This window comes from Mus pahari, chromosome 15, assembly GCF_900095145.1.
Source record: "Mus pahari chromosome 15, PAHARI_EIJ_v1.1, whole genome shotgun sequence".
Lineage (NCBI taxonomy): Eukaryota > Metazoa > Chordata > Mammalia > Rodentia > Muridae > Mus > Mus pahari.
In genome coordinates this window covers 70,950,749-70,973,998 of record NC_034604.1, presented here as the reverse complement: position 1 = coordinate 70,973,998, position 23,250 = coordinate 70,950,749, and the positions used below count along the sequence as shown (strand labels likewise).

Genomic DNA, 23,250 nt, shown 5'->3' with positions numbered 1-23,250 from the left:
AAAAAAAAAAAAAAAAACCCTTCTCAAGTGAGGACCTTCCTGTGTGATTCACTGCTCAGACAAATCAACAAGTAAAGAGACAATCTTATTATTAATAACAATATTATTATACTTGAGGAAGCAGCTAGTATTTGCTACAGATGCCTCAGGTTCTGCTGTGGGCAAGAAAAAACTGTGAACAAAGTCATTTGGGGGACACCACTGGTTTCTTTTTTTAACAGAGTCTTAAAGTCACCTTAGAAACCAAGCTAACTTGTGTCCCGATATGCTCTATCTACTGTTTCCACTACAGCTTAGTTATGGTTTTGCCCCAAGATTCATGAGTCTGGAGCTTAGGCCTAAGCTTAGTAGTACTGGGAGCTAGTGTGTGACCGTTAAGACATGAGCCCTATTGAGAGCTCTTAATTACTGATGGTGCTTCCTCTAAAATAAACAAAGGCAAGTCCTCATAAAGGGTGCTATGAAAAGCTAGCCCTACCCAGCTCCCAGATTTGTTTTGAGATGAGATTCTCTGTGTTCTGCCATCTATTATGAAGCCCCCATCAGCACCTGTGCCATGCTACTTGGCGGGCGGGGGGGGGGGAGGATCAGCATCCAAAATTATCATCTCATTAAAACCTTTTTATAAAGCTAACTTAGTAATGCAAAATAGAATAATATCATGTATCTAATTGCTAAACAAGAGCCTCAGAAACTACAGGAGCAATAGTTTTTGACTCTGGCTGAAAATTAGATCTCCCAGTAGGCTCCAGAACACTTAGATTTAAGTATGGGCCTGGAAAGCTTTATAAGATGCTCAAGTGAGCCTTCTGTGGAACTCGTGTTGAGAAGCAAATGACATGAATGAACCGGGGCGCCTTCCCTCACAGACTCTTCCAATCCAACTGATCTCTTAACTGTCTCAAGTACTAGGCCCCTCCGCATTGCTTTCGTTTTTGTTTCCCTTGCTTGTTGCTAGTGTTGTTCAGCTTCTTACTATTACCAAGAGCCAAGCACAAATGCAAAATCTATCTCCGAGGTTTACCACAAAGTGCTTAGAACGATTCCTGGCAAGAAAGAAGAAGAACTTGAGATGGACTAAAGGAAACACAGCAACACAGGTTACCTCTTCCCCCGCTTCATCTACAAGTGTCCAGTTCCCAGATGCTGGCCCTGAAGATGACGGCTTCCACTCACTGGGCTTCATGTGGCACATAAACTCCGCTCGATTTCTATAGACAACAGACATGAATCTGACCATATGAACACAGAGAGCCTGAAACAAGCACATGTTTGGATCATCTATACTAAAGAAAAGTCAGGAATCAGCTCAGCTGTCCAGTGGTTTAAATTAGCAAATATGTAAAAACTAGGCCAGGAATGATATACTTAGCTTTAAACCCCACTACAGAGGCAGAAGCACGTAGAAACGGGCAGATTTCTGAATTCAAGGTCAGCCTAGGCTAAGTAACTAGTTGCAGGCCAGTCTGGGACAGGTAACAAGTTCCAGGCCAGCCTACTCGACATAGTGAGACCCAATTTCAAAAAAAGAAAGAAAGAGGGCCAGGCGTGGTGGCGCACGCCTTTAATCCCAGCACTTGGGAGGCAGAGGCAGGTGAATTTCTGAGTTCGAGGCCAGACTGGTCTACAGAGGGAGTTTCAGGGCAGCCAGGACTACACAAAGAAACCCTGTCTCGAAAGAAAGAAAGAAAGAAAGAAAGAAAGAAAGAAAGAAAGAAAGAAAGAAAGAAAGAAAGAAGAAAAGAAAAGAAAAGAAAAGAAAAGAAAAGAAAAGAAAAGAAAAGAAAAGAAAAGAAAAGAAAAGAAAAGAAAAGAAAAGAAAAGAAAAGAAAAGAAAGAAAAAAGAAAAGAAAAATTAAAATAAATGGCCAGGTGGCTAAGAGCACTTGCTGCTCTCATAGATGGCCCAAGGTCAGCTCCCACCACTACGTCAGGCAGTTCACAAGGCCCTGTAACCCTAGCCCCATAGGATCCAGTGCCCTCTTCTGGCCCCCACAGGAACCCACACTCTCACGTACACCCCCAACACACAGACATATACAAGTACCCATGATTTAAAACAAATTTTCTTTTTAAAAAAAATGTATCTTATCAAAACTAAAAAGTGTTAGGACCCTGAGCCAGAGATAGAAATGTCTGCAGCCATCATGAGCAATGAAGAAGTACATCCCTCTCCTCCAGTCCAACCTCTCCTAAACACACACCCCCTCCTTGTTCTGTCTCGGTGTAACCCAGGCTGACCTTGGACTGACGATCCTCCAAACACAGCCTTACAATCCCGGAGCCTCACAACGCCTGGTCTAATCTTCCTTAGACACAGTTTCTGCTCTGTACAAGAACCCTCCACTGGCTCACAGGCCAAACCTTACCAAGTGTAGACAGTTCGTCTTTAACTTCAAGACCTTCTACCCCCAGCTCCCACCCCAGTTCCTCACCCTTGTTATCATCGCTTGCAGTTACCTCCACCCGAGTCCTCTGCACACCCTGAGTTGGGGCCTCTGCCTCAGCCCCTCTTACCCAGTGAATTCAACCCACTCTCAGAGCCAACTCATCCACTGTGGAACTGTGTCTGACTACTCACTCTCTGCTACACTCCTTCTGCAGTACTACAGCTCCACAGATCCCCGCTAACACTAAGTCTTTTCTAAGAACACACCTTCTCTTAGCATCTTTCACAATCATGTGCATGATGAGAAACAAACACACTAAAAGAAGGGCCAACACCAAACCTAGATACTAATGCTCATGCCAGCAAGATTCTGCTGAAGGGACCCTGATATTGCGGCCTCTTGTGAGGCTATGCCAGTGCCTGGCAAACACTGAAGTGGACCCTCACAGCCAGCTATTGAATGGAACACAGGGTCCCCAATGGAGGAGCTAGAGAAAGTACCCAAGGAGCTGAAGGGGTCTGCAACCCTATAGGTGAAACAACAATATGAACTAACCAGTACCCCCTGAGCTTGTATCTCTAGCTGCATATGTAGCAGAAGATGGCCTAATCGGCCATCACTGGGAANANAGGCCCCTTGGTCTTGCAAACTTTATATGACCCAGCACAAGGGAAGGCCTGGGCCAAGTANTGGGAGTGGGTGGGTAGGGGAGCAGGGGCGGGGGGGGGGATAGGGAACTTCAGGGATAGCATTTGAAATGTAAATTAAAAAAAAAAAAAAAAAAAAAAAAGAAGGGCCAAGAAAACAGTTAATAAGCAGCTAGGTTCATCACTTTGGGGCAGGGCCATCATACCCAAAGAAAACCTGCAATGTTACATTCTAGAATGGGAACACTTCCCTTAGCAGTTCTCTGTAGATATGTGCAGCTAAGAAAACTAACCCTTGGATAGAAGTATTTCAATTTCTATTTCACAAAGCTCTCCCACACTTACTTGACAGGAGACATCAGCAGGGCAAGGGACTGCATAAAATGAAAGACCCCTGAAGGGTTATTCAACACTTTGATCTGAAATCAGAAAATGAAAACAGGGTACTATAGGAAACCAGCTCATGCTGCTTTATACGCATCTAACAACCAAGATGCTAGTGAGAGAACAATGCTAACCCTCACACCCAAGCCAAAGCATAGGCAAAGCTGGAGCAGTTCTGTGCGCACTGCCTCAGCCTGTGCCTTGGCCTGAGTGCAGAGGACGAGCAGCTGACAGCAGACACCTACACAGCTGGGAATGAAGGACAACACTGCTACAGTAAACCAGTAAAAAACAAAGAAACAAAAACAAAATATCCCCCTTCTCTTCCAAATGATTTAGGCTCCATGCCACCAGAGATACTAAAGCTAACAAACTATGAAGGAATTGAGTTGACCTTGCAATACATTTTGGTTCCTGCTATCTGAGTGGTTGCTATGAATAATAAAAATGGCCAAAAGGTGCTCAGCAAAAGAGAACCTATGAACGGCACAGTCAAACTGGGAAGTATACGCGAGTTACTAACAAGCCCAGAACTGCTCTGCCACGCTAACAGATTACATTTCATCTGTACCGGTTGTACTGTGGGATAGAAAAAAAAACCTGTCCTGGTAAGATGTCCTGCACCGATATCTTAACAAATTAAACACTTGTGAGCCTAGCAAGCTGGGTTACTGCTCAACTTTTGCAGTTCTGTCCTAATTTCTTCAACTGTGATGACCCAGAAAGTTCTGGCACTGACTCCTACCCGTCCTCCTAGTTGAAGGGTTCTACTCAGGGAGCTGGAGAGATGGCTCAGTGGGTAAGAGCCATCCAGAGCCATCTCTGCTCCTCCAGAGAGAGGTTTGGTTCCCCATACCCAGGTCAGGAAGTTCACAACCACCTGGAACCCCAGTTCCAAGGAATCAATGCCTGCTAGCCCCCAGACACTACATACACGGTGCACGTAAACTCATGCAGACACATGTAGCATACATGTAACAGAAATAAGTCAATCTTTAAACTTATATTTAAATAGCACTCAATTAGCTTTGGGGGTTATATTAGACATTTCTTAAGGAAAACTACCTAATAAAACCCTTATCCCACCCCCAGAACCAGAAAATCACCATCATACCTGTATAAAAGGAACAGCCCACTTACTAATGCCAGCTGGGCAGCGGAGAATGTGGTTTAGGAGAAAGAAGTGATCTCCAGGACAGCCGACTCTTTGTAACACGGACACCTGAACAACCAAGGAGTCATGGTTTCACAGACTTGAGCGATTCAAGGACACAGTGAGTTAGGAGAGCATGGACTCAGTCAAGTCCACACAATATTCCTAGAGTATCCAGACATAACCCTGTCTGCAATATGCTTAAATTTCCCAAATTCTGACACTTTTCTTCTCCTGTTAAGTATGATCAAGTCCAACATCAAACATAATTAGACACTTGGTGAGTCAACAGCCAGTCTTTAAATGTGACAGACTTCCCTCTGGAGTCCAACTCTGACCTGAAAGCCAGAGTTCATTAAAGAGACAGAGTAACAAGACAAATGTCTTGTAACCATGTGTCATCAAAGAAAAGTCATTAACTCATTAAATGAATTGGCTAGAAAAGCTATAGAAGAAAAATATGAAATAAGAAATGATTCTTAAATTACCCAAGCAATAAACAACTTCTATGCTTGTAGCTGTTCACTTACCAATTTCTGCAGCCAGAGAAGGATGTCCTCATGGAACTGGGCATCCTCACTCACTCTCCTGGTGAACATGAACAAGACACTAATGCACTCCTTCAGCTGACACACATCGGAGGGGATGCTTTCTGTCACTTTAGGAACTGTAGGGAAGAGAAGAGTAAATGAGTCCTTGCAACTGCACTGGGGAGGTAGACTTAGCATCTCCACTTAAAGAGGAGAAACCAAATGTGTAAAACATTTAGTTCAGATAAACACCCAAGGGGCTGTCCACTTCCTGGCGGTGCTTCTGTCGCCATGTTTTCCACTCTGTGAGGGACTGTATTCCACTGAACTGTGAGTCAAAATAAACTCTTCAGACTTAAGTCGTTTCTTGTCAGAGAAGCAACCGATACAAAGAGATGGGGACAAGGGGCGGGTGGGCGGGCGGGCGGGGTTGTTGCTCTAACAAGCAGTCCTTATGCCTTTGGAACTATGTGCTGGAGAAACAGAGAAGGGTTTGGAGCCACAGGATGAACAAGTCTCTACCGGACATAAGCAGAACCTAATGGGCCATTCTGCTGGACGTTTGAAAGACCAGGGTGTTAAGAGAGATGTAGACAGTGAAGGCCTGGCTCATTAAGTGTTTAAGAGCTGAACAAGGACTCTCCTGGGAACTGGGGACAGAGGTCATTCCTGTGGTATTCTGGTCCATTCTGTCCATGTTCTGAAGACCTGGATGAAACTGGATTCAAAAATGATAGTTTATTTGGTGGAGAGAACTTCACCGTGCTCAGCGCACTGAGGTGTGGTCAGTGTGCTGTGGACAACTGCGCCAAGCTAAATTTCAGGCTAACAGAATCAGCGCCACTGTCCACACAGTCCTGGTTTTGTAGGAATGCCACTTGAGGCAGCGGTGGGGAGGGGAGCATGGGGTCCTCCTCAGGGTCCTGAGAGCTGCTGAGTAAGGCAGCAAGAAGGAGCTGCGGGGCCAGCAAGCAAGGCTGGGGAGGGACATGGAGCCTAAGTTTCAGTGAAGACCTCAGGATCCTGAAGATGCCAGGACCACGGGATCTCCACCAAGAAGAGCTGCAGGCACAGAGCAGACGGAACCAGCCCAGAAACCGAGGGCTGTAGGCAGTCCAGCTAGACAAACAGGGCAGCCCAGGGGTCTCGGAGTCCAGGGGATTTTTCCTCAAGCCCCCGATGCCTAGGCATGGAGCAAGGCATGGAGCAAAGGGAGTCGATGCTTACCCTGCTGGCTTTGTTAGGACAAGGCCCTGTATCTTCCAGCTAGAGCCTACAGCCTCAATCAGGCCATACCTCCCTACAGCTCTGCCTGGCCCACATATTAATTTATGAACCCTGGCTCCTCCCTGCTCTTGGTCACATATACTAAACCAGACTAATTTCCCACTACTCTAAAATGTTACAAAAGGTTAATTTTTCTTTTGTTCTTGGGACTGTTATAAAGACTTCACAAGGGGATTTTGCTCAGGGAAGTCTGGAGTCTCCTCTAGCCATCCCTGTCATTCTCATTCTCTCTCTCCCTCTCTCTCTCTCTCTCTCTCTCTCCCTCTCTCTCTCTCTCTCTCNTCTTTCTCTTTTGTTGTTTGGCTTGATTTTTGTTTGTTTTTGAGACAGGGTCTCACTCTGTTTAGACCTAGAACTGTCCTAGAACTCACTTTGTAGACCAGGCTGGACTAAAACTGCCTGCCTCTGCCTCTTAAGTCCGAGTGCTGGGACTACAGACGTGCACCACTATGCCTGCCTTTATTCTTTTTCTTTCCTTCCTTTTTTTTTAGAGCAAAATGGAGACAGCGTGCTCTTGAAACTGCACTAGGTGAGTCGAGAGCAATGCGGAGACTGTTAAAGACTGTGGGGACTTCTGAAGTTGAACGGAGTGCATATTGAATTGAGATGCCCAAGGCCAAGAGCCAAATGGGTGGTTTGCATGCAAGATGTTCCCTAATATACTCAACACTCAGCTGATGGGGACTTGTGGAAGGTTGTATACCTGCAGGAAGTGGAGCCTCATTACAGGAAGTGGGCCTCTGGGGGCTGGTCTTAAGGTTTTATATCCTGAACGAGGATCTACCTGCACTTCTGTCTGCGCACTGCATGCCTGGTGACCAGCTGCTTATATCCTGCCATCATGACTTCTCTGCCATGATGACAATAAACTCCTTCCCTCTTCCAATATGATCTCCACAAAGTTCTAGCAGTACGTCAGACAGTTGGTCTAAAGAGGAACTCTGTTGGCTGACTGCTTAGCTTAGCATGCATAGAGAAACTGAGAATGTGGCTCTGGGAAAGAGCAAGCAACTACCATGAAAAAAAATTACAATTTCTACTTCAGTTAAAAATTTCAAGAAAACAAGAAACTGAGCAAACAAAAAATAAAGTACAAAAAACAGGAAAATGAAAGGGTATTCTGGGGGCTGGAGGGCTTGCTCAGTGGTTAGAGCACTTGTTCTTGCAGAGAACCCACCAGGGTTTGATTCCCAGCACCCACATGGCAGCTTACAACCATTCATAACTCAAGCCAAGGGACCCAACCAACTCCATCTTCTGAACTCTGAAAGGAACCAGGCATGTGGTGCACAGACAGACATGGAGGTAGAACATTCGAACACATAAAATAAAAGAAGTAAATCCAATAGTAACAATAGTAAAAATAATAAATTTTTAAAAAAAGAAAAAGGAAGGTCTCCTGATGGTTAGTTTTGGGTCACAACTTAGCAAAGGCAAAGAGAGGCAGCCTCAAGCCTCCTGAAGGAAGAAAACTGACAGCCATGGGGAAGGAGGCCTGTCAGTAAACAGACCTGACCCTCCACTGCTATTGAGGGGCAAGGAGATAGAGTGATACAGTGAAGCCAGTTAGGACCTGGCCAACTCAGTCAGGCCTCTACCCTCAACTGTCTCCACATTTAAGTATGAGAGGGAAGCTGTCACTGCTTACGTACCTTGCTCTGCCTGATAAACTGCTAAAGATCTCAGAACAGCTGAGCTATTGAGCAGTGTGAAGATGTAGGACTCCACTTGCAACCTCGAGAGCACAGAAGTGTACGAATGGAGGGTCAGGGTCTGGTGCAGGTGCTCAGATTTGGCATCAAATAGCTTCTTCAGTTCACCCAGGACATGTTCATTCATCTCTACTCTCTGGTAGTGGTGATGACCATAAACTTTTACTTGATCTGCACAGATGCCCTACAGAAAGGATGAAATGTGAGACCATGTTCATCTGATGCAGTCGGGCAGCAGGTGGAAGACTTGCAGGCTGTCACTATTTCAAAGAGCCTAGACCACAGTGGGGGTCAACACTGTACATATGACACAGTGAGGGCCAACACTATACATAGGATACAGTGAGAGCCAACACTGTACATACGACACAGTGGGGGCCAACACTGTACATATGACAGACACAGTGAGGAACAACACTGTACGTACAACACAGTGAGGGCCAACACTGTACAAACATATGACACAGTGGGGACCAACACTGTACATAGGACACAGTAAGAGCCAACACTGTACATACGACACAGTGGGGGCCAACACTGTACATACAAAACACTACTAGCAAATAATGGTCAGTGTCAGAGAACACTGTCAGTCGTGAACAGATGGTGGGTTCTGAAAAGAGTGACCCTACGGAACTGGAGATGTGGCTCAGTGGTTAAGGGCACTGGCTACTCTTCCAAAGGATTCTGGTTCAATTCCCAGCACTCACATGGCAGGTCTGTAATTCTAGTTCCAGGTGATCCAACACTTTCACACAGAAAGGCAGGCAAAACACCAATGTACATAAAATAAATAAGCCATTTAAAAAAAATAACTGGGGGCTGGAGAGATGGCTCAGTGGTTAAAAGCCCTGACTGCTCTTCCAGAGGTCCTGAGTTCAAATCTCAGCAAACACAAGGTGGCTCACAACCATCTGTAATGAGACCTGATGCCCTCTTCTGGGTGTCTGAAGACAGCCACACTGTGCTTAGATATAATAATAAAGAAATCTTTTTTAAAAAAAAATGACTCTACGACATCAGTGAGGAACAGGGAACATATATCCCTAAAACTCCCACAACTGGTATTTTACTTTCTAGGCTAAGAATACCAAGACCAATGTGCCATCCCCTCAACTCCACGGTAGCCCAAAATATCTCTAGATCTACCTCACTTTGTCTGTCCAAAAGGAATCCTCCTCCTTGATATTAATTCCTCCCGCCATACTCTATCCTTCCTTACTTTTTAGATTTTATGTATATGACTGTTCCCTCTGCGTACTATGTGTGTGCACCCCCTTGCATGCCTAGCTGCCCATGGAGGTCAGCAGAGGGCATGGGATCCCCCTGGAACTAGAGTTATTAGGTTACAAGCTGCCACACACATGCTGGGAATGAAACCAGGGTCTTCTACAAAAGCAACCAGAGCTCTTATTTACTTCCCCATTGAGCTTTTCTCCACCTCCCTTTCTTTTTCAATATTTCCAAACAAAAGATACACAAGACACTATACAAATGAGAGGAAGGAGCCAGCAAATCACATGTGTCAGCAGTAACTCCTCCAGCTTCCCCTCAATGACAAACTTATCAAAAGTGGCCTTCTCTTCCTTGCCATTCCTCCTGGGTCCTTTGGAAATGGTGGCTCTGGCCTCCTAGGAGCCAGATAACAGCTAATGGACTCTCCTTATCACTCTCCAACCAGTACACTCTCTACTGACTGCACACTTGTGGCATTGTGCCAAAATCTAAAACTAATAGTCTAAGGGCTGAATTTTACCTTGAGATATGGTTTGCTGGCTTGAACTCTGTAGAGTATGTATCTGCATATATTTGTGTTTAGTTAGTTGCCAACACTGCCAGTTAACATCCTTCATGCAAAAATCCAGATTCCTGTTTCTCTGAGAAAACCTGAGATGTAGCAATCCCCTACTCCTCACAATCATAAAAGTGTCAATTAGATGTCAAGGGCTGCCGTCCCTCCAGACTAGGCATGTGCTTCTCCACTGAGCTGCACGCTACTCTGCTTCTCTCCTACATGTTATGTGCCTGCTCCTGTGGCCATTTGATCATGTGATCCCTGGACAGATGAAGCCAGGGACAGTGTAAGTTTAACACACAGACCAAATCCTAGACAGCACCATGGGAAAGGCAGCTCGGAAGCCTGATGCACACAGTGAAGATACCTGTACGGCCATTTGTTCATCCTTAAAGTGCCACAGTCGATTTTTGGCACTGTGACAATCAGACATCAGAGTGAGCAGCTCAGCTTCAGCCAACAGCAACTGCTTCCTGCATCGTGAGTAATTCAAAAGCAACTCATAAAACTCATGTCTGTCCTGATGAGCAATGTTATCAAATTCTTCTACATATGACTCGACATTTTCCAGCCATGAGCCAGGCTCCAAGAGTTTGAGCTGCTCTTTAGTGAAGGGTGCCAGTTCTGCTTGAGATGGGAGTTCTGGGTAGAGTCGCTCGCTGCGGAGCAATGGCTTCACGACCACCAGAGCTGGTACTTCAGCAATTTCAGCTGGCAACTCAGGATATAGTTTCTTCACTCTTGGTGGCTGAAAAACTTCTTTGGCTTCATAAGAACTGTGCAAGCTAACATTCTGAAACACCTTTGAAGAGCCAAGGGCGGCTTCATCTTGCTTCCTAGTCGGATATTCTCTGGCATGTGAGCCCTCCACCACCTGTTGAGAGCAGGGAAAGTCAGGCTGCAGTGTGCTTTCTGGAGGCCCACACTGGATGAGTGTGCGGTCCTCTACTTCTGTGAAGTTCTTGCAAGGTTCACCTTTAGCTGTAACATTGTCTCCAGGGTCCACCTTCAACTCCATTTCATCATCTCCATCACCGGCTGTGACCTCTCCCCTTTCTTTTACGTCCTCTGTGTCCTGTATTAGGGGTCCTTCATCCCCTATAGTCAACGAGGTGAGTGGTATATCAAACATCTCACTTTCATTCCATCCACTCACATCGCTGTGGATCTGGGGGTCAGCAGACAACTTCAGGTCATCTCCTTTGAGTTCAGAAGCTGGAAACAGGATTTCCTGTTCTCCACAAGTCTCTGGAAGGGGAACTGCATCACAAGTCTGAAGGGCTTCATGCTTCTTCTTTTCCTACAAGCAAGGTATGAAATATAACAAGAGCTAGTGATTTCAGCATGAAGAATTTTTAAGCTATACATAAATATCTAAACTTTTACACTGAGGGCTCTTTCCTCGGCTCACAGACTCCCTTCCTTTCTTAGTAAGCTATCTCTTTCCATTTCAGGCCTCACATAAAAGACAGTGCATTTTCTCTATCCTGGCAGTTGCCAGTATTGTCACCTAATCTGTCATTTAAACTCTTAAACTCTAATAAAACCGCCCTTGAGTTTCTTGAGTCCAGTTCTAAATGTATTAATAAGAGAACCTTGGTTCCTCAGTCGCATGTGGCAGCCACGAACAGACTCAAAGCACCACCTCTGAAGACTAAAGCTCAGCTGCCATGCTGTCAGCAAGTGATAAGAAAACCAAAAGCAACCAATCAGCAAGCTCCCAGGCCGGCTGACCACCTAGGATGTGGGCTGCACCCAGTGACTCAACTTCCCACTGCCTTTACAGTGTCACCCTATAAAGGAGCTCCTTCTGCCATGCTTTCTTCTTGGACTATGACCATAACTGAACATCCTCAGAAATTGTGCTTTAAAATGGAATGCATTTACAGGATATAATGTATCCTCCCAAAGGTGCCTCCCCTTCTCTTCTCTATGAGTCTGTGAAAGTTTCCTAATAAGTAAATATGCATGTCAGTGAGGATATGAGGGACAGCAAATTCAAAACCATGCATACATTGGATTTGCAAAAACCAGTAACAGTCGAGGGAATTTCTGCCATTAAGGAGAAGCCTCCCTCACTTCACTGGGGCAAACGTTTCCTTGAGGACAATAATCCAACCATGGGAAATCGCCAACTATAAATATGTAAATTGATCTGAAAAGAGAAAGCCTGAAGTAGAAATGGAACACAGGAATCCCAGCTTCGAAACAATGTGTCAGGCATCCTCAACAGCACAGAGGCTGCTGCTATTGAACCTGAAGGTGACAAGATGACATTCTGAGCTGGCCACAAAACTCAGCAATGTTATCCATGAGGTAACGGTTTTGCAGGTATGAAAGATGCAAGAATTTTGAGGTCATGGAGAGTTGTATCATGGTGCCAACATATAACAGGGACAAAATCCCTGGAGAAATGAAAATGACATTTCATGAAGCTGTGTAAGTAAAGCCTCAGGTACACTGACTACTCCAGAATGTTAGACATGCCAGGGGTTTGGGACATCCATCAAGCAAGCCTATAGACTGGAGCTGGCCAAAGAATGAGGTTGCATACACTATAAATGATGAGCTGGCGGGTCCTCGGAGCTCACTCTGATGGACTCTGATGAGTCATCGCAAGCCCAGATACTGGATATGTACCTGTAGAATTGGGTGTTTGATCTGCTGGCACATATTTAACTTTGGAAAAACCAATCTTTCCTTGGACCTATGCCCTCTTTCCTCTATATTGGAATGGGAATGTTTACCATTACATACATACACACACACACACACACACACACACACAGTTTATAACATGTTTTTGTTTTATACGAGCTCACAGTTAATGGACTATCTGGATTCTCAGAGGATAGTCTAGACTTTGGATTTCTGAATATTGTTCAAAGTGATCAAGACTATGGGGACATTTAATTGAATTAATACAATTTTACTTATTAGATGACATGAGCTGATGGGAAGCCAAAGATGAAATGCTGTCATTTTAAAATGATGTTCTGTTGTCAAGTTGAGAAGAAGTGGGCTTGAGATAGGACAGAAGATCATTGCAATAGCCACAGCACAGATGTGAGGTTAACTGAGGTGCAGTGAGTGTGGGCAGTGCCTCTGTGGTCAATAAAGCACAAAACAAACTGCATATCAGCAGTCACCTGTCTCAGATGCAACCAGCGACCACCTCTTCCTCCTCCTCCTGCCACAAGGAGAGTCACCAGGCCCTACTTGTATGACATACAACTCCTTCAAACTGAGACCCAAAACAAAATACTCTCTCCTTCAAGAAAGAAAAATCTAAATTTTCACACTTAACAGATGGAATATAAATCCACCTCATAAAATACTCTATATTTTGTATTGCCCATTTTGAGCACATTCAATTTGGATATTCACTATTGTAATCTGAAAGAAAAAGATATCACAATAAGCGACAAATTATGAAACAAAAATGAAGATGAAATGTTTAAATGGATCATCTATCACAGGCTAAGTAAAACGAAACCATCTCTAACTGCCACAGACCCACATTTCTTCATTTTGATCACAATGGTCCCTCTAAACTCAAGAGAAGGCTGCAATAACTCAAGCAACCAAACAAAACAACAATACCATAGCATTAGATTATAACATGCAAAAGAAGTACCTATGAGTCTAAAATAAATACTTACTGAACAAATAAAAAATAAATCCAGTAAACAGGAAGTGACCACCCTCCTACGCAGAACTGCAATAAACATACAAGGAACAGGAAAACCAGAAAGTCACCATCACCCCCCAGTGCTAGCCCATTTTCCATTGTGGCAATAAAATGCTTAAAGCTGGATACTTATATTTATTGACACCACAGTTCAAAAGCACGGTGCTTCACCTGTAAGGACTTCTTGCCACATGACATCACAACAGCATATGCTACAGAAACAGGGAAAGATTGTATGAGACAGGAAGCTGGAGAGAGGAGGGGCCCGAGCTCACTCTTATTATAACAACCCTGAGAACTACCAAGGTCCTATGTGAACCATGTTAATTCCTTCAACAGGCAACCCCTAATATCCTGCTGGGCCCACAACTCCTCCTGTATCCCTGTATTGGGAAGCAACTTTTGAACATATGACTTCCTCCTTGGGGGATATATTTAAACCACAGTGACAGTGATGACACGATGCCACAGGCATGACAAATGTTACAGTGACTGAGCCAGAACCTGAGCAAAAGCAAAACAGTCTCAGGCATTTCATAATTACAAAAGAAAAAGTAGTGAGTTTCAATGGAGAAGCCTGGCAAACACACCACAACCAAATAACCAAGCCAGCATTGTCAGGAAAGCATTTCAGCAAACATCCCCTGATACAATGTTCCAAGAGAGGCAGCGGTTCATTGGTGGCCTTCTAGCAATGCATAACCTCAATTTACCACTGTGAACCTGCCAGCTGAAACTCAAACAATCTACAAAGTAACTCTGTCATAGAGCCGGAAGAAAAGTGGAAGTGAGCAGCTGACAGGGGATGAAGGAAATTACAGATGTGCTAACTACACTAACTTGGGATTCCAGAATGGATCCTGGAACAAAAAAATAAAAAATAAAAAATTATTTTAGGGAGAAAACTTGAAATGCAAATATGTTCTATTTTTTAGTTAACATTATTATACCCAAGTTAATTTATTGGTTTTTGATAAGCCCTTCTATGGCACAGAAGACATAGTTATGTAATTAGATAATTAATGAGAGTAGTGGGGAGAGAGAGAGAGAGAGAGAGAGAGATCCAGATCCTAGCACTGAGAGGCAGATGAAGGACCACAAATTCAAGGCCAGTCAGACCATGTCTCAAAAGAAAGGGAACTGTGAGCCAGGCCTGGTGGAGTACACCCTTAACCCAGCATGCAGAAAGCAGTGGCTAAATTCCTGTGAGTTCCAGGCTAGAGTTACAGAAGGAGACCCTGTCTTAAATAAAAAATTAAAAAATATGGGACTGGAGAGATGGCTCAGTGGTAAGAGTACTGACTGCTCTTCGTAGGACCTGAGTTCAATTCCCAGCAATCACATGGTGGCTCACAACTATCTACAATGGGATCTGATGCCCTCTTCTGGTGTGTCTGAAAACAGCTACAGTACACTCACATATATAAAATAGGTAATTTTTTTAAAAAATAACTATGGGTTATGGGTGAGGGGTAAATATGATCAAAGCATGTTACATGCATGTTTGAAAATATCACATTATTTTGTACAATCATCTAGCTGCATATGTAGCAGAAGATGGCCTATTCGGCCATCACTGGGAAGAGAGGCCCCTTGGTCTTGCAAACTTTATATGACCCAGCCAGGGCCAAGAAGTGGGAGTGGGTGGGTAGGGGGGGGGGGGGGGAGGGTATAGGGATAGCATTTGAAATGTAAATAAAGAAAATACCTAATAAAACATTGGAAAAAATAATAATACTAACAAAAATGTGATCAGTGAATCATCTTTGAAAATTAACCCTTCGCCTTTAATCCCAGCACTCAGGAGGCAGAAGCAGGCGGATTTCTGAGTTTGAGGCCAGCCTGGTCTACAAAGTGAGTTCCAAGACAGCCAGGACTATACAGAGAAACCCTGTCTCGAAAAATAATTTTAAAAAAAATTAACCCTTAATGTATATGATGGTATGGCACCATGGTACACACAGTACTTGGAAATGAAACAGCAGGATGGGGAGCTCAAATTCATCTTCAGGTACAGAGAATTCCAAGTCACCCTGCTACGTGAGGCCCTATCTCAAAACCACAAAGAAAGCAATCGACCACACAAACAATTATAATTATGGTCTTAAAAGAATGCATCTGAGTTGTCCAGATGGCTTGGCAGGTAAAGGGGCTTGTTGCAAAAGCATAATGGCCTGCGTTCAACACACACAACCCTCACAAAGGTGGAAAGGTAAAATGCATAAATGTAACTAGTTAAGACAATGGACCAGGCTGAATTGTTTAAATGGGGAAATCTTATTCAAATAGCATTGTAAAAGTGCTATTATGTTAAAGACTGGGCATGGGGTGCTCTCAACACTCAGGAGGTAAGGCAGACTGCTCTATGTGAGGCCCAGGCCAGCCTGGTCTACACAGCCAGGGCTATACAGAGAGATGTGTCTCAAAAAATTGAAAAAGGAAAAAAAAATGTTGTTACATTCAAACAAACTACACAGCGGAATGAAAGTTCATCTTTGGCTGTGAAATTTTAAGCAAGAGAGTCTAACAAATCGCCTGTGCTTGCTAATTATTCTTCTCTGAAGGCTCAAAAAAAAAAAAAATTGACAGATTAATGGCCAAAACAACAAGTTATTTCGATAGATGTAGAACAGATAAGTGGTTCTGAAGCAGAATATGAAACTATTACAGCTGCTGACATTCATGAGCCACACAAACACCCACAAGACAAGGTAACTTTTTTATTATGCTATTATTTATTTATATTTATTATTTTAATTTTAATAACATTTATTTGTATGTATATGGATCTTTTGCCCGTGCACCATACATGTGCCTGGTGCTACAGAGGGTGTCTAAGTCCCTGGGACTGGAATTACAGACTGTTGTGAGCTGCCATGTGGGCGCTGGGAACCTAAGTCAGGTCCCCTGAAAGTGCAGCCAGTACTACTAACCGCTGAGCCATCTCTCCCGCATAACTCCTCTGACCTGCCATTAATGTACCCTCTTCCCTGTGAGGAGAACAACTGTCTCTTTCGGGAATTTGCCTGTGTTTGTATTCACAATTTACATTCTTTATTAAAATTTTTTGTTTTTGTTTTGTTTTTCGAAACAGGGTTTCTCTGTGTAACCCTGGCTGTCCTGGAACTCACTTTGTAGACCAGGCTGGCCTCAAACTCAGAAATCCGCCTGCCTTGTCTCCCGAGTGCTAGGATTAAAGGTGTGTGCCACCATGCCCGGCTTTCTTAAAACTTTTACATAATTTCTGGCCTTGGAAATGTTTCTACTCCTGGGCTTCTCACAGTCAAATGTCCTAGAGTGATGTGGCAAGGCAGAAGAAGGCAAAGCTAAACTAGAAAGACACGGACTGTGACGAACAGCATCTCATGGAGTATCCATTTCTGAATGTGCATGTGCACACTTTTGTGTATGTACTTCTTTAAGCAGTGTGAAAATAGTCACGCAGTATGTTTGTTCTGAAACACAGGTGGGAACATCAATTATGCCTTCCACCTCTCTCTGCATACTCCATTAAGTAAACCTACAACTCCTTTCTTTCCTTAAAAGACGAGGGACTCCTTCATGAATCACTATGGCTCAGTTTTTATAATTTATGCAATGCCTGTTATTAGACTGTTTTAAAACCAGTGTGGTTTATCAACCAAGTGTGTACCCCACGCTACACATGTGGCATGAAGCCTAGCCTGGGACCAATTAAAAGGAGGGAGAGGTCAGCATACCAGCACTAGTGTCAGATCCAAGTGCTGGAAAGAGTTTTACCTGCTCTCCTTGGGAACAGACTGCCACACAGGTAGAAGGCATCGTGCTTCAGATGGGGCTCTTTCTGTGAGCACTGTCCCTGGGGCTGCAAGTTTTTTAGTGTTGCTCTAATCACCTGCCAACCCTGCTTCCCTCATCGGAGGTATGTGGCTGACTTGATCGCTCCCTCCCTCCTACACTCTTCCCTCAGCTTCCAAGACCCACAGTCTCTATGAAGGCCGTGGGAGCACAGCCCACCTTACTGACTGCTCATTTCTTGGTGGCTCATGCTCTGGCTCCAGCTCCAGCTCCAGCTCCTCCTCCTCCTCCCAACCACTTAGTAATGAAGGGCAGTTGGGTCTAACCACTTCTTTTTTAACTTACTGATCTATTATTAATATATGTGTATGCACATGTGCATGTGCATTCTGTGTGTCAGTGAGAGAGTGTGTGTGAGAGAGAGAGACAGAGAGACAGACAGACAGACAGGGTGGGGCAAGGGAGATAGAACGTATGGGTGGAGATCAGAGGACAACTTCCGGGGAATGGTTCTTTCCTTCCCTCTTTCTTTGTACTCTGGGATTTGATCTCGGGTCACCAGGCTGGCACATACATCCCCTTACCTACTGTGCCATCCTACCACCCTTCTTACTAAAGCATTAATCCAAGAATGTGACAATTCAGCTTCTGGCTTAAAAGCCCTCAGTCTGGTTTTGCTGGTTTTGCTACTGTTTCAGTGTCGGGGACAGAACCCAGGGTGTTTCACATGTTATACAAATGCCCTCCACCCTCTGCCCTCCTTGAGGGGCTATGTCTGCCCTCCACCTCTGGATCCTCCAGTTCTCTACCATCTGCAGCTATGTGTTAATTACTGGCAAATTTTCATCCCAGCCTCAGGCTAAGTCCAGAAAACTAGATTCACATATCCAACCCTACACAGTATCTCTATGCTACTAACAAACTTTTATTTCAAAACTTACACAGCCCTGGCCTGCACCAACCCTGGGGCCTACAGCAGATTCCCCTCTTCACTGTAACCCAACCAACTAATGTCCCACAGGTACTTTTTCTTTTTTTCAAATTATTTATAACTTTCTTGGATTAACTACAAAACCTTAATGAAACTGTTACCACCCTAGAATGTGGTATTCTGGGTCACATAAATCTGTGTTCCTAGGCCACAGTCACTAACATTTGGCTCCGGAAAGGATCTCCTACTCCCTCTGAAATCTGAGCTGTTTTCATATTAATACCCTGGTAGTTTCTTTTCGATCACGCAAGCACAGCTTCCCTGAGTCAGATCCTACTCTCCTCTGCTCAAGCCCACACAGGGAGGAAAACCTAACCTCCCTACAGGGACCCACCTTTCTGACCACTCCGCTTCTGTCCACTCGCCCCGCCCTAGCCACAGTGTTCCGCTGAAATTTCAAGGACGGAACACACTGGCTTTTGGTCTGTTAACCCCTCCAATCTGCAGCACCTTCACTTCAGTCTTCTTAACAGGGGTGGAAGGGGACAAACGCCTTTAATCGCAGCACTTGGGAGGCAGAGGCATGCAGAGTTCAAGACCAGCCTGATCTACATAGTGAATTCCAGGACAGCCAGAGCTGACAGTTTGTCTCAAACTGAGAGTTTGTCTCAAAAAAAAACAAAACAAAAACAAAAACAAAAACAAAAAACGTCCCCCTGAAAAAGGGCTGCGCTGCCCAACTATTTGAAACTGCAACCCGTCCAAGCCTCCCACACGTCCTCCAAAACTCTACCGTGGCTGTTCTTCAGCCACGGCACCGCCGTCACCTTCTAGCATGTGTCGATGGGTGCTGTTCGGTTGGGTTGGGTTTGGTTTGGCTTGTCCTGACTGTGAGCACCGCTGTGGCTTAAGGGTCTCCTCCTACATCCCAAACGGATAGAATCCTATTGGGGGAAACAGTCAGTGGCTCTCACAAGGCACAAAGGAGGCTTAAATCATAATACAGAGCGTTGCCCAACTTTATTCCAACAACCTTCCATGCCTGGAAGAAACAAAGGAGGACAATAGCTTCCTAGGCGGTAGAGGGGGAAGGAGGCCCACCAGCACCAGGGGAAGGGTTATCCAGGAAGCATCCTAACCCACCTGTCTATTACTAGACACACCTGTTGGTTGTTACAAGTTCCAATTTGATACAATGTTTCTGAGACGGGGGTTCCTCATAACATCATGCTAACCTAGAATTCATTATCAACCCCAGCTGACCTTGAACTCAAACCTCATCCTTGAGTCAGCTGAGTCTCATTACCTCGGGTGTCAGCCTAACTACAAAACCTACTAAGTCTGCAGAGCAAATCCAAATTCAAGATTCTGTTCTCCTTAAACCTACATTTACTTAAGATAAATGAAGTCCAGATCCTCAGAATTGGGGAAACTTTTTCTTTAACAGAAGATCAAACTAGAAGAATAAAAACATTATTAGGGCTCTACCTAAAGTATCCAGGAGTAAATACCAGGCACATAACCACAACTTATCATCCTGGAGTCACCTACTGGGTAGTTAGCACTGAGGAATGTAGGCCAGGTACTGGGACAAATCCAGAAGCCACAGCAACCTCGACACAGTAGCACATGACACTCCACTTCCTGAACTAAGCCTTTGAATCCATACCACATTACCAAATGAATCCACACACTTCATTTGCACTCTATTAAATAAAGTTTCTATAAATCACTGTTAAAACTCATTCCCAAACACACAAAAAAGTTATACTTTAGGCTCAGTACCGTCACCAATTCCCTATATATACCTGTAATATCACCTTCACTGTTGATTTCAATTCGTGTAAATTCTGTTTTGGATAAGGCAAAGTTATCTAGATGATAGGTCTGGTGGCACGCCGAACCTCTGCGAGTTCGAGGTACATGGTAAGTTTGAGGCCAGGCAGGGCGACATAATTAAAACCCTATTTAAATATACATAGTTATAGCTACAGATGGGTCTAACCAACACCTTAGGGTAAAATTTAACTTGTTCGTCTCACAAGTACACAGGAGCAAAATGAAAAACCCCAAAATGCACCTAAAAACAAGTCAATCTAAAACCACACTGACGTGCAACAATCCAGAAAAAAAGTCAAACCCGTCCCTCCCGTCTGGATTCTGCCCTGTGCTGATTTTTGTATATTCACGCCACACTGTAAACAATCAGATACACCGGAAATAACACTGTCGCTCTGACTTTTGAAAACGAGGAGGTCTGACATATCGCTGCTGTCTACAATCTATACTTCCCAAGCGAAGGACGTCAGGTCTCCGTGCATTTCCAGATCCTGGGAGGGCTCCCATGTTAGAGGAGAGGCTAAGAAGTGAAAGACGGAGGAAAAAGCTGCCTCAGCGCACGCAGCCAGGCGTTGGTGTGGGAAGTAAAGAAAATGAGCTACAGAGAAAAAGCCCAGTGAAGTCAGGACAGGGAGACGGCCAAGCGGCCCTGACACCGCGTCCCCACGCGACCCCACGGGACCCCACGGGACGCGCGGCGAGCAGAGGGCTCGCATGGGAGTGACAGCATCCTCACCTTGCCTTTGGTGCGGCTGACCTTGGCCTTGGCCCGGCGGGGCTTCACAGCCTCGGCCATACACTCTGCCTCCGCGACGTCGCGGTCTGTTTCTGTCAAACTCCTGCAATTCACGCAAGCCGCCCAGTTCCGGCCTCCCGGGTGTCACGTGATAAACCCTCCACCACTTGGGCATGGGAGGCGGCAACTGGAGGCCGTACGGGCTGCAACGTGGGACAAACTAGTAAGGGACTACTTGGACGCAAAAGGCAGCCCATTCTGGCTCAGAGCCCGCCCCAGCCCTCGCCCCGCCTCTGGCCACGCCCTGTGAAGCCGCAGGGTGAACCTCCGTCGCTGACCGTAGGGTGGCACTCAGAGCTCCCCTCTGCCTCTGCAGCTCGCAGAAAGATGTTCTACTTGGACCACGTAGTGCCAGGAGAGGCCTTGGCAATCTGATTTTGATACCTAGCTAACCAGTTCGAGTCAGCCTATATCTACGTCACGTTTCCGGAAAGAAACATTATGTCGATGTTATCATTACTGCACAAATTTGCAGGCTAGATAACATCTGCTTGAAGAAGACAGACAAAAAGGTAAAAAGAAATGAGACCGGAAAAGTATTTAGTGTACGTTCTGCACACTTTGTTTCAATTGACGATTCCAGATTTTAATAAAAGAAGAAAAAAAGAAAGAAAGCTGGCCTCATCTTCGGACCATGAAATGCCTCTAAAGTACTTTAAAAGGTGTTGATTGTTAGACTCTGTCAACCCTCCTGAAAGGTCAGCCCTTCTGCTGGGTAAATTCCTTCTCTGGTGTGCGCCAAGGACTTCCAAAGCAACAGTAGATAATACCTGATGAATGGAATTAACGAATATAAGTTGTAGATACACGTGGTATCTACACGAGGGGAGAAAAGACTAACCCCCCCCCCCATCTGTAGTATAACCTAAAATAAAAACTCCAGGATTGTGGCATGAAAAGCTGAACGGACTGAGCTTCGTGAGATACTCCATTAATCCCAGCAGAAGCAGACCTCAGCAGGAGGGGCAGTGAGGGAAGAGAAAGGACTTCAGAAATCAATGTGTATGGTGTGGTGTGTTTGGTTGGTTGTTGTTTGGCATTGTTGTTGTTGTTGTTGTTGTTGTTGTTGAGACAGTATTCTTCTAAGTGGCCCTGGCTGCCCTGGAACTATCTCTGTAGACCAGGCTGGCCTTCAACTCAGAGATCCACCTGTCTCTGCTTTAAGGCATATGCAACCTTTCCTGGTCTTTTCTCTCTCTCTCTCTCTCTCTCTCTCTCTCTTTGTTTTTTTTTTTTGTTGTTTTTTTGTTTTGTTTTGTTTTCTATAGGTAAATCTTTTATTATTATTATTTTTATTATTATTATTATTTAATCTTTTTTACAGTGCAGTCTTTATCTCCCCTCCTAGTCCACCCTAAGACTGTTACACATTCCACAACTCCCCCTCTCTCCACAAGGATGCCCCCCTCACCCCACCCCACCAGACCTCCCCACTCCCTGGGGCCCCAAGTCCCTCAAGGGTTAGGTGCATCTTCTCTGACTGAGTCCAGACCCGGCAGTGCTCTGCTGTATATATGCGGGGGTCCTCACATCAGCTGGTGTACACTGCCTGGTTGGTGGCTCCATGCCTGAGAGATCTCAGGAGTTCAGATCAGTTGCGACTGCAGGTCTTCCTGTAGGGTCACCCTCCTCCTCAGCTTCTTCCAGCTTTTCCCTAATTAACGACAGGAGTCAGGAGCTTCTGTCCATTGGTTGGGTGCAAATATCCGCATCTGACTCTTTCAGCGACTTGTTGGGTCTCTCAGAGGGCAGCCATGCTAGGCTCTTGTTTGTAAGCACACCATAACATCAGTAATAATGTCAGGTCTTGGAGCCTCCCCCCCCCCCGATCTGAATCCCAAGTTGGGCCGGTCCCTGGACCTCCTTTTCCTCAGGCTCCTCTTCATTTTTGTTCCTGCAGTTCTTTCAGACAGGAACGATTCCGGGTCAGAGTTTTTGACTGTGAGATGACAACCCCATCCCTCCATGGGATGCCCTGCCTTTTTACTAGAGGTGGACTCTAGTGTCTTGTGTGATGTGGGGACTTGAACTCAGAACCTTGTATATGCTAAGTAAGCGCTCTCTATCTGAGCTCTTTTAGCCCCTGTGTGATAGCTTGTTGTATTGAGTAGTTCGATGGTTAGAGTAGGGGGCTTGGAAGCAACAGTTGTTTTGTTTCACAGAGCTAAGTACCAACCCAAGACTCCAGCTAGACAAGTGCTGTGCCATAAAGTGCACCCCAGTTTTGTAAGCCCAAATCCTCAACAACAACAACAAAAAAAAATCAAGCTCCCTAGAATGTAGATGGACTTGGTAATCCTGGCCTTTGTATACACTAA

At 44.9% G+C, this 23,250-nt stretch overlaps 1 protein-coding gene across 1 annotated transcript in view; it reads right to left on the bottom strand.

Annotated features, from left to right (window-relative positions):
- The window catches only part of Epg5 (ectopic P-granules autophagy protein 5 homolog), a 92,839-nt gene extending 71,863 nt beyond the window's left edge, over positions 1-20,976 (bottom strand). The window contains exons 1-7 of the mRNA XM_021214342.2: positions 20,873-20,976; positions 10,266-11,198; positions 8,044-8,287; positions 5,105-5,241; positions 4,536-4,643; positions 3,383-3,456; positions 1,106-1,211 (exon numbers count right to left, since the gene is read on the bottom strand). Of these exons, the coding sequence (XP_021070001.1) occupies positions 1,106-1,211; positions 3,383-3,456; positions 4,536-4,643; positions 5,105-5,241; positions 8,044-8,287; positions 10,266-11,198; positions 20,873-20,932 (1,662 nt within the window). The 5' untranslated portion in view covers positions 20,933-20,976. The remainder of the gene's footprint in view (positions 1-1,105; positions 1,212-3,382; positions 3,457-4,535; positions 4,644-5,104; positions 5,242-8,043; positions 8,288-10,265; positions 11,199-20,872) is intronic.
- Between the last annotated feature and the right edge of the window lie 2,274 nt (positions 20,977-23,250).